The sequence below is a fragment of the Teleopsis dalmanni genome, chromosome 1, assembly GCF_002237135.1.
Source record: "Teleopsis dalmanni isolate 2A chromosome 1, ASM223713v2, whole genome shotgun sequence".
Classification (NCBI taxonomy): Eukaryota; Metazoa; Arthropoda; class Insecta; order Diptera; family Diopsidae; genus Teleopsis; species Teleopsis dalmanni.
The window spans coordinates 11,574,381-11,587,021 of NC_051846.1; the positions used below are offsets into that span (position 1 = coordinate 11,574,381).

Genomic DNA, 12,641 nt, shown 5'->3' on the forward strand with positions numbered 1-12,641 from the left:
ATAATACAAATATACCACAGAACATAAAACATAAATACAATAAATTAATACAGCAATCGTATACCACGTAGTCATGTGGTGGAGAGCTTGAGGGACTCCTGGAAATCAATTTAAGGACTCTGTTCACATATGTATATGGTATAGTTTAGTTTTGTTTTAAGTGACATAATGTACAAAATTTTTTAAGTTCAGTTTTATTCATTTCTTGTACAAGTTTTATTACAGTTTTTCATCCGGAAAAAATAAGAAATTAATACTGATCCTGTTATTTGTTAAGGTTAGTTACTTATTTATAAAACTATCTACATTTTACAAAGCAATCAGTATAGGACAGTTCGTCAACATACACTGAAACAATATATAAACAAAACAAGGAATAAGCTCGGATGGAGCTCGGATCGTGATTTAAAGCTTAATGTTTTATTTTCACTAGTAATGATTTTATCCCGTTGTCATTAGAGATAGTACAAGATTAAATGACTTTGTCCGTTTCCCAAATGACTAGTATTAGCTATTTTTAAAGCTAGTGCTGCGACCGGGAATGCTTTAAGTAACCAGATGGAAAGATATAAATATAAATGCTAGAACATTACAGATTAAGTTTTCTAGTACTTTGCAGGTTTTGAAGAGCTATTTTCTTGAATTAATTCATTTATCTTGAACTTCAACTCTTATCCGTTCAAAAAAATTTTTTTGTTCTGATTGCTGTTTTGTTTCTGGCAAGTTTTTAATATGATTTATAGTATGTGCTTCAGAAGAATTCTTTTGTTAACCACATAAGATTACTATTACCTTTAGCTGCGATCTGCTCAAAGAAATTCATTGTTTCGATTGTTACTTAGCCTCTGGTGTGTTGTAATGGAACCTTTTTAGATTACAACTAAATAAAACCAAATCACATATCACAAGTTAACCGTCTTCAAACAGAATCTAAAATGGTCCTTAATAGGTAGAACAATCCCAACAATTTCTCATTTCGTGTCATACAGATAGACATCTTATAGTGAGCTTAAAAATAATTGTGAAAATGATTGTTTGCTTTTTTTTATCAAGACTGACTTTATTTAGTCCATTATTAATGATTCAGATCTAAGTACAGTTCATTGCAGCGCATATAGCTATGTATACATAAGATTGTATATCGTAACACTATGGTAGCGTAGTGTTCTAGCTCAGCTTCTAGCTCAGCTTACTTTGTTTACCTCATGTCTGCAAATCTTGTGTGGTTTTATATACCCGTTGAGAGAGCATTGTGACTATATTCAGAAATTGAATGTTCTCAAATTATATGGCATTAATGTAGACATATACACACTACAATCCATGCGGCACCCCTGTGGCAACAGTAATAACACTAATAAATACTATTTCCGCTCTCTACATGGAAGTAGTATTGTCTACGAGACCACGGTTGTCTAACAGCATGTTCTCTTCCTAGTGCAGCAGGATACTAGATACTGAACTTATCCAAATAAGTTCAGGATATAGCCATCTACTAAGCAATTATTGTTTGAACCCTATTGATTTATTTGAGCTTCATCTATTTTCTCCCTTAAGGGCACAAACAAATTTGAGGCCTAGTTTCACCCCGTTGAAGTGGTAAGATTTCTTCATATGGACTTCGGTTAAATTTAATATCCCAACATGAGCGCTATTATTTACTTGATTCTCTTTCTATATTACTTTCCCCATCCCACCTTTTTTTAGTGTTTTGTCAACCTTTTATATAATTGCTTTCAGGTGGGGTTCTATACTTAGAAATCGTTATACAAACGCGGTCAATTATAGGTAAATGTTATTTCCATAATTTTCCTGTCCAATTGAAGATACAAACTTCAACGAAAAGTTTACTGCCTGTATAATTTAGTACATTTATTTGGATATAAAGATATATATATATATGTGTTTTTTTTTTAAGTGTTGCTTTAGTATATGTCGGTATTGAAGTGTTATGCTTTTAATCTCTACTTCTGTTGGGAGTGTACTTCAGATTAGTCATGGATATTTATGTACTTTTTATTGTTTATCACTTGAGTTAAAAATTAACAATTGGAACAATGTATATGTTTTATGCGAATAATAATAAATAAAATAAAATTTTGAGCAATTGTTCCTAAAATACTTTACATTTGCACAGTAAATATGCTCGCCAACGCATCAAATCTACTAAAGAGTCTCACACTCATATTAAGTAAATAAAATTTTAATTTATTTTTTGAATAATTTTTAAATTTTTTATAGTTTTTGTTCAAATAAATTCAACAATTGGAGCTGAAGAAGAATGTGGTTTGCTGGATCCAACCTTTTATGCTCTATCGAAGAATGTGGCACATATAAATGAATTTCCATGGGTTGGTCGAATAGCTTACAAAAGTGGTAAATATATATCATCAAAAAAAAAATTTTGTAACTCTAATTTGATTTCTTACAGAAACCGATCCTAAAAACACGACTTACTATGCTTGCATTGCGGTATTAATAAGCAAAAGCCATATGCTATCTCGCGCCCGTTGCTTTATAGATAAAACACTAATGCCAAATTTAGTAATTCTAGGTGATTGGGATATAGCAAACAGTGTAACTAAACGCGATTGTATGCACAAAAATAGTAGCTGCAATGAAGTTCCTCAACAATACAGTATTATGGAAGTCGCATTACATCCAAGGTTTCAAAATCGTACCGGTAATAATGATATAGTAGTATTGACGCTTGCGACAGAAGTTAATATAACAGAATTTGTCAGACCAATTTGTTTGCCACCTGAAGAATGGTCTCCAAACGATCATTTAGCGCAATACTTACGATATGTAGGATATCAAAATTCAAAAAAAAATTCAAAAATGCTGAAAACAATGGGTATGGTCATAAGCATGAGAACATGCCAAAATAATATGGGCGGATGGTTACCCTATATAAACGATACAAATATATGCTTAAGTCGTGCACAAAGCCATAACCTTATTTCAGGTTCACCTGTTATGGGAGTTACAATTAAAGATGGAGAGCCACATAACTATTATTTAATCGGTTTATTAGATAGTAAAATATTGGCATATATAAGTTATTATGACATTTTTATAAGAGTCGCACCTTATTTGGATTTTATTAAAACTAATATGAATAAGTCGTGTGATTAAATCAATATGATTTATAAGACAAGTAACAATTGTAAAAAGAGAGTGTATATAAATAATTTAAATATATAATTTGAATATATTATTTTTAAAAAATTATTCTCAAAATAATTTTTAAAAAATTGTGTGTATCTATACGTACCTATTAAAATAATATATTATTTATAAATTATAACAAACAAAAATAAAATGAATAAATAAAAATATTGCTAGAAATTTATAAAAAAATTGTGTCTCTAATACCTATTACAATAATACATTGTTTATACATTATAATAAAAAAATATAAAATAAATAAATAAAAATATTGCCACAAATTAATAAAAAATTGTATGTATCTAATACCTATTTAAATAACATATTGTTTATAAATTATAATAAATAAAAATAAAATAAATAAATAAAAATAAAATAAATATATAAAAATAAAATAAATAAATAAAAGTAAAATAAATAAATAAAAATATTGTTAGAAATTTATAAAAAATTGTATGTATCACATACCTATTAATATAATATATTATTTATAAATTGTAATAAAATAAAATAAATAAATAAAAATATTGCTACAAATTAATAAAAAATTGTATGTATCTAATACCTATTAAATAATAATGGATATTAATTTATTCAGGTTTCAAATTCATTACCAAATCATATTGTCAGACTAAGTCAGACAAAGTTAGTCTGTGATGGAGAAGTATTGTTGAAGAATAAGCCGACAATAATAAACAGTGCACTTGCCTTTGTTATACTGTATGCGGTCACTTGAAGACTTAAGGCAACTTGATGAGATCGTAACTGTTTTTAGAGTACAGGTAAAGTAACCTTGTTGAACACACCGAAACCAATAGGACACTCCAGTGAGGCTTATGCTGCACCGGCATAGAGTCTATATGTCTATAGGAATAATTTCAAAACTCGTCAAAACTCTGCTCTTCATCTTTAATCGGCTGATATTGAATGTCCTACATTAGTCGTTTTCATGCGGAATCTAAAATGCTCATTTTCAAGGGATATAACCAGTTACTTTTAAAACAGTTTTTTCTTTCGTAACACACAGATGGACGTTCAAATTCGATTATAATAAATACAGCCTTGTTTCTTCCTCCCTGTCGTATAGATGGATCCTTTTTTTTTCATATCATGAATACATCGACCACTTGCGCAACTTTGATAATATCAGTGACGTTGACTCTAGACTAGGGCAATTCTAAAAGCGGCCGGATCTACGTCCAAGAGTTACTTGTCAACTTCGACAACCAAGTGCGGTTCACCATTCCGAAAAGGGATTGTACCAGTAAGTAATTCATAGATTTCCACGGGTTATCACAACAACAACATGGGATTGAGCTTTTCGTGATCTATCCCGGTGCAGTATTTTCTTCGAGAGCACGGTTGTCTAACAATAAGGTTATCAACAAGCTGTCCTTGTGCGGCAAAAAGTATAGTTTCCCAATTATGTACCGCCAATTACAGCTCATTTATCTATTCTTTTTTTATAAATTTTATTAGTCAAATGTACATACAAATTTTAGCCCTATTAATTTATGACTACAACCCTGTTGAGATGGCAATATTTCTTTATCTGGACCATGTTAGATTCATAATCTCTATCTCTAATTTATTTCTTACTTTTTTTTACTCCCATCTTCATATTATTTTCCCTATTTCATCCCATTGTGCTATGTCTTGTCAATCGTTTACATGCTTGCTTTTTGATGGACGGTTGGCTACAATAACCGACTGGGTTCAAAATTGCAAACTTTATGGGATGTACCCAGTATTTGGTTTTCTTTATTATTTCTTTTGTGCAAAAAGCAAAATGAGTTTCAGAGGAACTCATTAAAACAAAGTAAATATTGCTTATCATATCGGTCTAGTATTCATTGCCATGTTGCACAGTTGAAGTTTCAAACAGAATGCGGTACCCACAGTTTTATTGAATATCGTTTTTGTTATCGTATCGGTTTAGTCTGTATTTTTTAGTTACTAGTCTTGCCAGCAACCTATGGAATTAACACAATAGTTACTGCAGCGAAATACTCGTATAAATATTTTTTATATATTTATGAAATAATCTTAAATAATTTAATAAAATAAATAGGCGACCATAATTATGTATATAAAATAAAATTGTATTTTAAAAAATATTATATATTGTTTTATAGTAAATATTGTTAAAATATTAGTTTCTTCTTATTAGAAATTGTACATAATAAATCTGACTTTTACATATCTTCGTTTTTGTAAATATATCAACACAGATTACAGATTACAAGATTTATAAGCTTAAAATTAATCAATTGAGCAATATTGTTGTACAATATTTGTATGTATGTATACAAGAAATTGATTTATATGAATATTTTTATTAATGATAGAGGATGTTGTACAATTGAAATGATTAAAATTTTACTTATTTTACAATTATAATTTTTAAATTATTATACTTAAAACATTTATTCTTAAAGCTGCTAAAATGCAATGTTTGCATATTTGATATTAACTTATTCTTATATATTTCATAGAAAGTCTTTAAAGACAACGTACACAAAAAGGATGGCAGAGAATAGTTAAGGAGGCAAGTCTGCAATATTTATATTAATCACCTAATTATCCCATGCTTCATCACGTTGCTTAGCTGCCAGTAATTTTCGTTCTGAAAGTAAAAATGTTTAAATATATATTGTACAAAGCTGTATTGTCATGGTACTAATATCCCGGACTTATTTGACAAGAGATTTTAGTGCAGATAGCAATTTTGAACAATACTCTACTACGCTGTTACTCACATGGTGTAATTTTCGAGATATTGAATTTCGAATTAGAAATTTTTACGTGAAAACCAGTGCTTGTGTAATCAATATAAAAAATTTACAACTTTGAATCTCAATATCGAGAAGTAAAGTATATCAGTAAATGGTTGCTCAAAATAACGGGCCAGAAAAACAATACGATATTATATTTACCTTTGGCTTCACGTAGGACACGTTTTTCATTTTCTCGTTCTGCAGCGGCAGTTTTTAAGCGAACACCCAAAGCACCTGTTACCAGGCGTCGTGCAAGTGCAGCACATGTTTCAGGACGTGGACGATATGGTTGCAAGGATGTAGCACATTTCTTTGCCTTTAGTCGAGATTCTGCTGTAGCTTCAGCTAATGGCTTTAATACCACAAACGGATGTCTCATTGATAAAACTTCAGCAGCTATAACCGTTAAAAAAAAGTAAGATATATAACTTAATTATCCATTAGTTTATATAATACAAACCTATACGAGAACTACTAAACACAGCCAAGGCATGAGTATCATCCACCCATTTTATATCAAAACCAGATTCTTTATATTGTGAGAATAACATTAAAAGATCTTGATTCTTAAATTCAACAGGAAAATTTGAAACTTCGAGAACATGTGGAAACTCTTCTTCGTTTAAAATTGTTTGTTTTGTTAAATATGTCTACAATTAAAAAGTTTATATCATATATCAGCAAATTTAATTAAATATTTATTATTAAAAACTTACATTATAATCCATTTTTGGTAATTCAATTTTTACTTTTCCAACAGATGCTGTTAATTCTTCTAAAATTTTTGGATCCAAGCATTCACCACTCTCATCAAACATTGTTTCCCAATCATCTTCCTCTTCCTCTGTATTACTACTAACGTCAACAGATTTACTTGTTTTTGCGTTAGGTTTTTCAATATCGGTACCGTTCTGCTCTATTCTTTCTGGAATTTCTAAAACATCCGACACGAAGGATTGTTTGATAATACGACGATTGCTGCGATTTATTTCCTACAATATACAAATTAAAAATTGGTTACATACATAAAAAATAAGTAATGTTTTCTTAAAAAACCCTGCTGATCAAATCATTTTCTTTTATCAAAACTGAGTTTTATATAAACACAAAAAAAACTAATAACTGACAAAAAAAAGACTTCTTATATAAAAGTACTGATCTTTTGCAAACAAGAGACTACAGAAATCAGTTCATAAATAATGTGGGAAAGAGTAAGAGTACGGTTCATATATAGACAATTGAGGACAATATACATTGTGACTTAAATAATATATTGGAAATGAGAGCCTAAAGTAGCTGTTTTATGATCAAGCAACAGCATACGGCATTTTCTTTATATTTACGGGAAATGCATGCAGAGCGATGCTAGGTCCTTTAAGTACTCGCAAAACCAGTAAGAATTATGACTAATTGCACTACTCTAGACCACTGCGTTTTAAGAAGACATTCAATAAGATTTGGTGAACATTTTAACGACTTTTGTCGGGGCTTTGTCGGACACCACCTCACATGATGTGTTACTGCCTGTCATTGACAAAAAGATTTATAACCTTCCTAACGGACCTGATAGGACGATCATTCTGATAGGACGATCGTTTTCTATTTTTACACTATAAGTTTGGAAGTTTTGCTTTCAAAGTAATTGTTGAGATTTTCTTGAGGACTGTATCCTATCTGTGGTATCAAAACAGGGCATTCTTTCAACTAACGTTACCTACTACTGATATAAAATATAGCAAAATCTATCTGTGACTAGATTCTTTTCAGAAAATTTTTATATCATACCTCGCTCTGGTCGGTTAGTTACTAAAAAGTCGATAAAATTTTGCAATGGTTTTCCATAAATCACTTCAAAGCTCGGATTGAAGTCAACTAAAGCTATGTGTTTGATAGTTTTTGTAGTTTCTGAGTGTTGGATGGTATTTAAATGATTTGTTTTGATTTGATTCTCTACTGCTTATAGCTCGACTGCTTAAACAAAACAATCAAGAAAAGTCGACCAGAATTGACCAACAGTAAAGAAATTGTGAAAGTATTGATGCATCCACTGTTTGACCTGTACACTCGTACAAGGATCTGACTATCATTTGTTACGGCCTCTTCAAAACTCTCTTAACGATAAAAAAAATTGACCGACAGAATAGCTGCTGTTTTTATTGTTGTTGTAATTCGCTGAGACCTGCTTGAAAAGTTCTTTTGGGAGGTGTCGAATGGCACTTGGTCGTCGTTAACAAGTGGCTACCGGTCGTTCTTGTAACCAATAGCTGCTGTAGATCATATGGCCAAGTTAATTGCCGAAAAATTAAAGTAGTTCTGTGTCGATGGAGTATAAAGCTATCGGTAAACATTATAACTAATAATGCTCAATAAAACTTTTGCGAAACGTTTGGTTTCTTGGGAGGAATGTGTTAGTAAAATGGCTAAAAACGTTTATTGTTGTCAGCAGAAAAAGATATGCTGACCTGTCACTGTAACCAATCAACCATAAAGTTTATTAAAATTTATATCCAATAAAAAAGTTTCGTTCAAAAATGTGTCAGAAAACGGTGTATACTTTTTATATCACATTATATTAACATGTAACATATATTATATTTACCTAAAACTTACTTATATAAATAAAAAAATTAAATTTTAAATTTATTTGTCGACATCTTTTTTAATAATGGTTTTTATATATTTTTATCCAATTATAGGTCACTTTTTGTTCAAATTAAAATTCAACGTTTATTTAATATTTTTTAATATATTCTATATTTCGACTCTCCTTGAGAGTCATCATCAGAATAATAAAATCTATATTCATCGAAGTAGTAATTTGAGCTTGGAAAAAACTCAAAAAAGGAAAGAGCCAAATCAGGAGAAGTCTATATGATATATATTGATATGATCTATAGTGTTATGATTTATAGTGATATGATCTATTGTAATATGGTCTATGGTGATATGATCTATGGGAAAGACAGGTAATTGAGTATCTCGAAAAGCTCTGCACAAAAGATCTTTCAGTGCATGTACAACCTATCCGTAATAATAAACTCGAAAAGTTGTATATACTTGGATGAAACAATCAGATATGAATTTGATCAGGACACGCTGGTATTTTTGTCAACGAAACTACAGATAAACTTGCTAGGAAAAGGGAAGTATCGTTGCTTGTAGGCCCGGAACCATATTGTGGCATGACAGAAAATTTTTTCTTTTCATTCATTCAGAAAGAAGAGTACAAACTAGAAAGTTATTTTGGGATAATTTACAGTTTAAGGATTGTATGCAATTGAGTAAAAATTATTTAAAAATCATTACAGGTATTTAATCAGGAAACTGTACGTTAAATTAACACCTTACAAAAGAAGTAAGTTTTCAAACTTACTGTAATGATATTTGTAGGTTTTATAGTGAACAAGCATGACGTGTAGATATATATTTTATTTACATATAGAGGTTTTTTGAACAGTAAAACTACCACAACAAAAATTTATTTTTATATTATTTTAATTAATTGAATTTTTGGCTGACCATACAGCTGTTTCGAGTATTGCCAAATACCCATCATCAGTGGTCTTGCAAATAATTCTTGTATTTAATTATTCGTAAATAATTTTTTGAATCTACAAGTAACAGGCATCAGCGCACCTTAACCAACTGACCTAAAGCCGTACTTGACTTTTATGTTGATTTTATGATTTTCTTTATATTAATTTATGTTAGATCCCGATTCTGATGATAACTCTTAAGAAGAGTCGAAATATGGAATATATTAAACAAACGTTGAATTTTAATTTTAACACAAAGTGACCTATATCCAGATAAAAATATATATGAAAAACATTAAATAAAAAAATAATAACATATCATCTAAGATAATGTCTAAAATAATCTAATCATCTAAAATAGATTAATCTACATTAATCTAAGTATTAATTTACTTTCATTTGATTCACTTCTTAAAACTAATATTCACCTTTGATGCTCTTTGCAGTTCCTGTTCGTCTATATCACATTTTGGAAGAGTGCGTGATGTGTCATTGGTAACAACATCTTCAATAAGCAGATTAGCAGGCTTCCCCACGGTTTCCACTTTTAAGGTTCTTTGATTTTTATTATGTTTTTTCGATGATTTCATTTCGTTAGTATCGTTTAATTGAGAACAAATATTTTCAGAATTATGCAGGTAATCGTATGAATTCAAGTTTTTTATATTTTGTTTTGGAAAATTATTTATAATTTGTAAATGAGTGTTTCCCTCTGCAGGAGATTGAGGTTGTGTTTGTTGTTGTTGTTGTTGTTGTTCACTATCACAGTTATTTAAATATGTTACATCAAAATTATCAGTTCCACTTTGAACAGGTATTATTATGCTAGCTGATTGCGGCGCGCAATTATCTACAATATTTGTAGTTCTATTTTGTATCGTATTTGTAGTTCTCTTACGTTCTTTACGCTCTTTGTGGGTACTACTCGTTTTTAATTTTTTAGACGCCGTTGACACACTAACACCAATACCACCATCAACACCGTCTGCTTTGGTTGACGTTACAGCAGAGACTGATGTCGCTGAATTAGAAATAATTGCCAATTGCTTACTGGCACTGGTTGTGGCCGAGGTAGCTGCTGTAACTTCAGCAGCAGCTGTATACGCAGTTGTTGTTGTTGTTGCTTGTGGCTGCGTTGTCGGCGGAGTTGTTTGACTTCGTCGTGCCCTTGGAACGTAGATTACACGATCTGGTCGTCGCTCACGTCTTGCTTGCTTTTGCCTATGTGTATAATAATCGAGTAGAGTAAAAAATTTTGGTAAGAAAGACACATGAAAGCATAGAAACAGATGAGCAAAACAAAAAATTAAATAAAGAATTTCATAAAACAATTAAATACAATAAAACAAATTAAAGCCAAACAAGTGCCTCGAGTTCGTTGACAGCGAAATACGTTCACGAAAACACTTCGCTTCGTATGAATTTGCAATACATATGTATGTATAAAAAAAAAATAATTTTTTTTTCTCTCTTTTATGACAGTTTCAAAATAATTTAAACAAACAAATCATACATATTAAAGCGTGCGAAGCACAAAGGTATTTACCTATTAACTCATTAGCATAATTTGTAAATTTTTATATCTTTTCGCCTTACCTTTGCTCCCCGTTTTCCACATTTTGTGCAATTGGCGCGATTGTTGTTATTGTTGCCGTGGTTGGCGCTGTGGCTGTTGTTAACGTTGGTTTCGGTAATACAATGCATTTGGAGGTCACTGAATTGTCGAAACTGCTATTCTCATTTAAATGTATGGGAGAGTTATTAGTGGATATTGGTGAAGATGTCGTTGAGGTCGAATATGTATTATTTGAGATAGTTGCATATGCTGCAGTAGCATTTCTGTATGAACCTTCATTTAATTCGAAATTTCGTAATGCTGGTGGTATATACAAGTCAACGGAATGAGATTTATTCACTGAAAATAAAAAAACGATATATTTATTTATTTATTTAACAATAAAATAAATTTAAAAATTAACTAAGAATAAGGAACTGGACTACTAAGTCCTTCGCCCTGTGAAAATGATATATAACAATGAAAATATTTATGTTCTAACAGATTTAATTTATCTATTGTATTAGCTAGCTAGATAAAAATATATTTCTATAAAAAAAAATTTTTTTTAAATATAAGAAACTGTACTACGCCCTGTGAAAACGATATATAACAATTACAACATTTATGTTCTAACAGATTTAATTTATCTATTGTAGATAAAAATATATTTCTATAAAAAAATTTTTTTTTAAAATATAAGAAATTGTACTACTAAGTCCTTCGCCCTGTGAAAATGATATATAACAATTAAAATATTTATGTTCTAACTGATTTAATTTATCTATTGTATTAGCTAGCTAGATAAAAATATATTTCTATAAAAAAAATTTTTTTAACTATAAGAAATTGTACTACGCCCTGTGAAAACGATATATAACAATTACAACATTTATGTTCTAACAGATTTAATTTATCTATTGTAGATAAAAATATATTTCTATAAAAAAATTTTTTTTTAAAATATAAGAAATTGTACTACTAAGTCCTTTTCGCCATGTGAAAACGATATATAACAATTAAAACATTTATGTTCTAACTGATTTAATTTATCTATTGTATTAGCTAGCTAGATAAAAATAGATTTCTATAAAAAAAATTTTTTAAACTATAAAAAATTGTACTACTAAGTCCTTTTCCCCCTATGAAAACGATATATAACAATTACAACATTTATGTTCTAACAGATTAAATTTATCTATTGTATTAGCTACCTAGATAAAGATATGTTTCTATAAAAAAAATTTTAAAAAAATATATCACAATATGGCTTGACCATGACAAAAACACACATAATTAACAAGAAGTTTGTATACATATCTAATTTATTTAATAATGCTAATTTTTTGGCTCAGTGTAAATTAAAATGATTTATAGCTAAATCTAAATCTATAATAGAATCGTGGCAAGCCTACACAGTAATTTTTTTTATTCTGTCATTTTGCCAATAAATTTTCAAATATAAAAATTGAGCAAATTTTTAAAAGCAGAAGTCATATATAGAGTATTGCCTAACCAATGGCATAAAGACATAATTCTTTAATTCCAAAAATGACACAAATACTTCACATACATTCTCCAAAAATGACTTGGATGATTCTT

General features: G+C 29.7%; 2 protein-coding genes across 2 annotated transcripts; one reads left to right on the forward strand and one right to left on the reverse strand.

The window, feature by feature from the left end:
* Positions 1-2,128: 2,128 nt before the first annotated feature.
* On the forward strand, positions 2,129-3,175 carry LOC119668112 (venom protease-like). The gene is made up of 3 exons (XM_038077509.1): positions 2,129-2,191; positions 2,242-2,376; positions 2,432-3,175. Exons 1-3 carry the CDS (start codon positions 2,143-2,145, stop codon positions 3,136-3,138), a joined length of 891 nt encoding a protein of 296 aa, XP_037933437.1. The 5' UTR covers positions 2,129-2,142; the 3' UTR covers positions 3,139-3,175.
* Positions 3,176-5,540: 2,365 nt separating this feature from the next.
* LOC119668111 (coiled-coil domain-containing protein R3HCC1L-like) lies at positions 5,541-10,221 on the reverse strand (the record flags this gene model as incomplete). The annotated part of the gene is given in 5 exon segments (XM_038077508.1): positions 5,541-5,797; positions 6,108-6,344; positions 6,409-6,598; positions 6,665-6,940; positions 9,913-10,221. Coding segments are annotated over 5 exon segments (1,062 nt in total), but the record flags the coding sequence as incomplete, so codon positions are not given.
* Positions 10,222-12,641: the final 2,420 nt, after the last annotated feature.

Excerpts from the sequence above, each read along its gene's own strand:
- LOC119668112 (XM_038077509.1), top strand. The coding sequence starts at position 2,143 with ATGCTCGCCAACGCATCAAATCTACTAAAGAGTCTCACACTCATATTA. Across the intron at positions 2,192-2,241 it reads GAGTCTCACACTCATATTAA|TTTTTGTTCAAATAAATTCA; the intron begins GTAAATAAAATT and ends AATTTTTTATAG. Across the intron at positions 2,377-2,431 it reads TCGAATAGCTTACAAAAGTG|AAACCGATCCTAAAAACACG; the intron begins GTAAATATATAT and ends GATTTCTTACAG.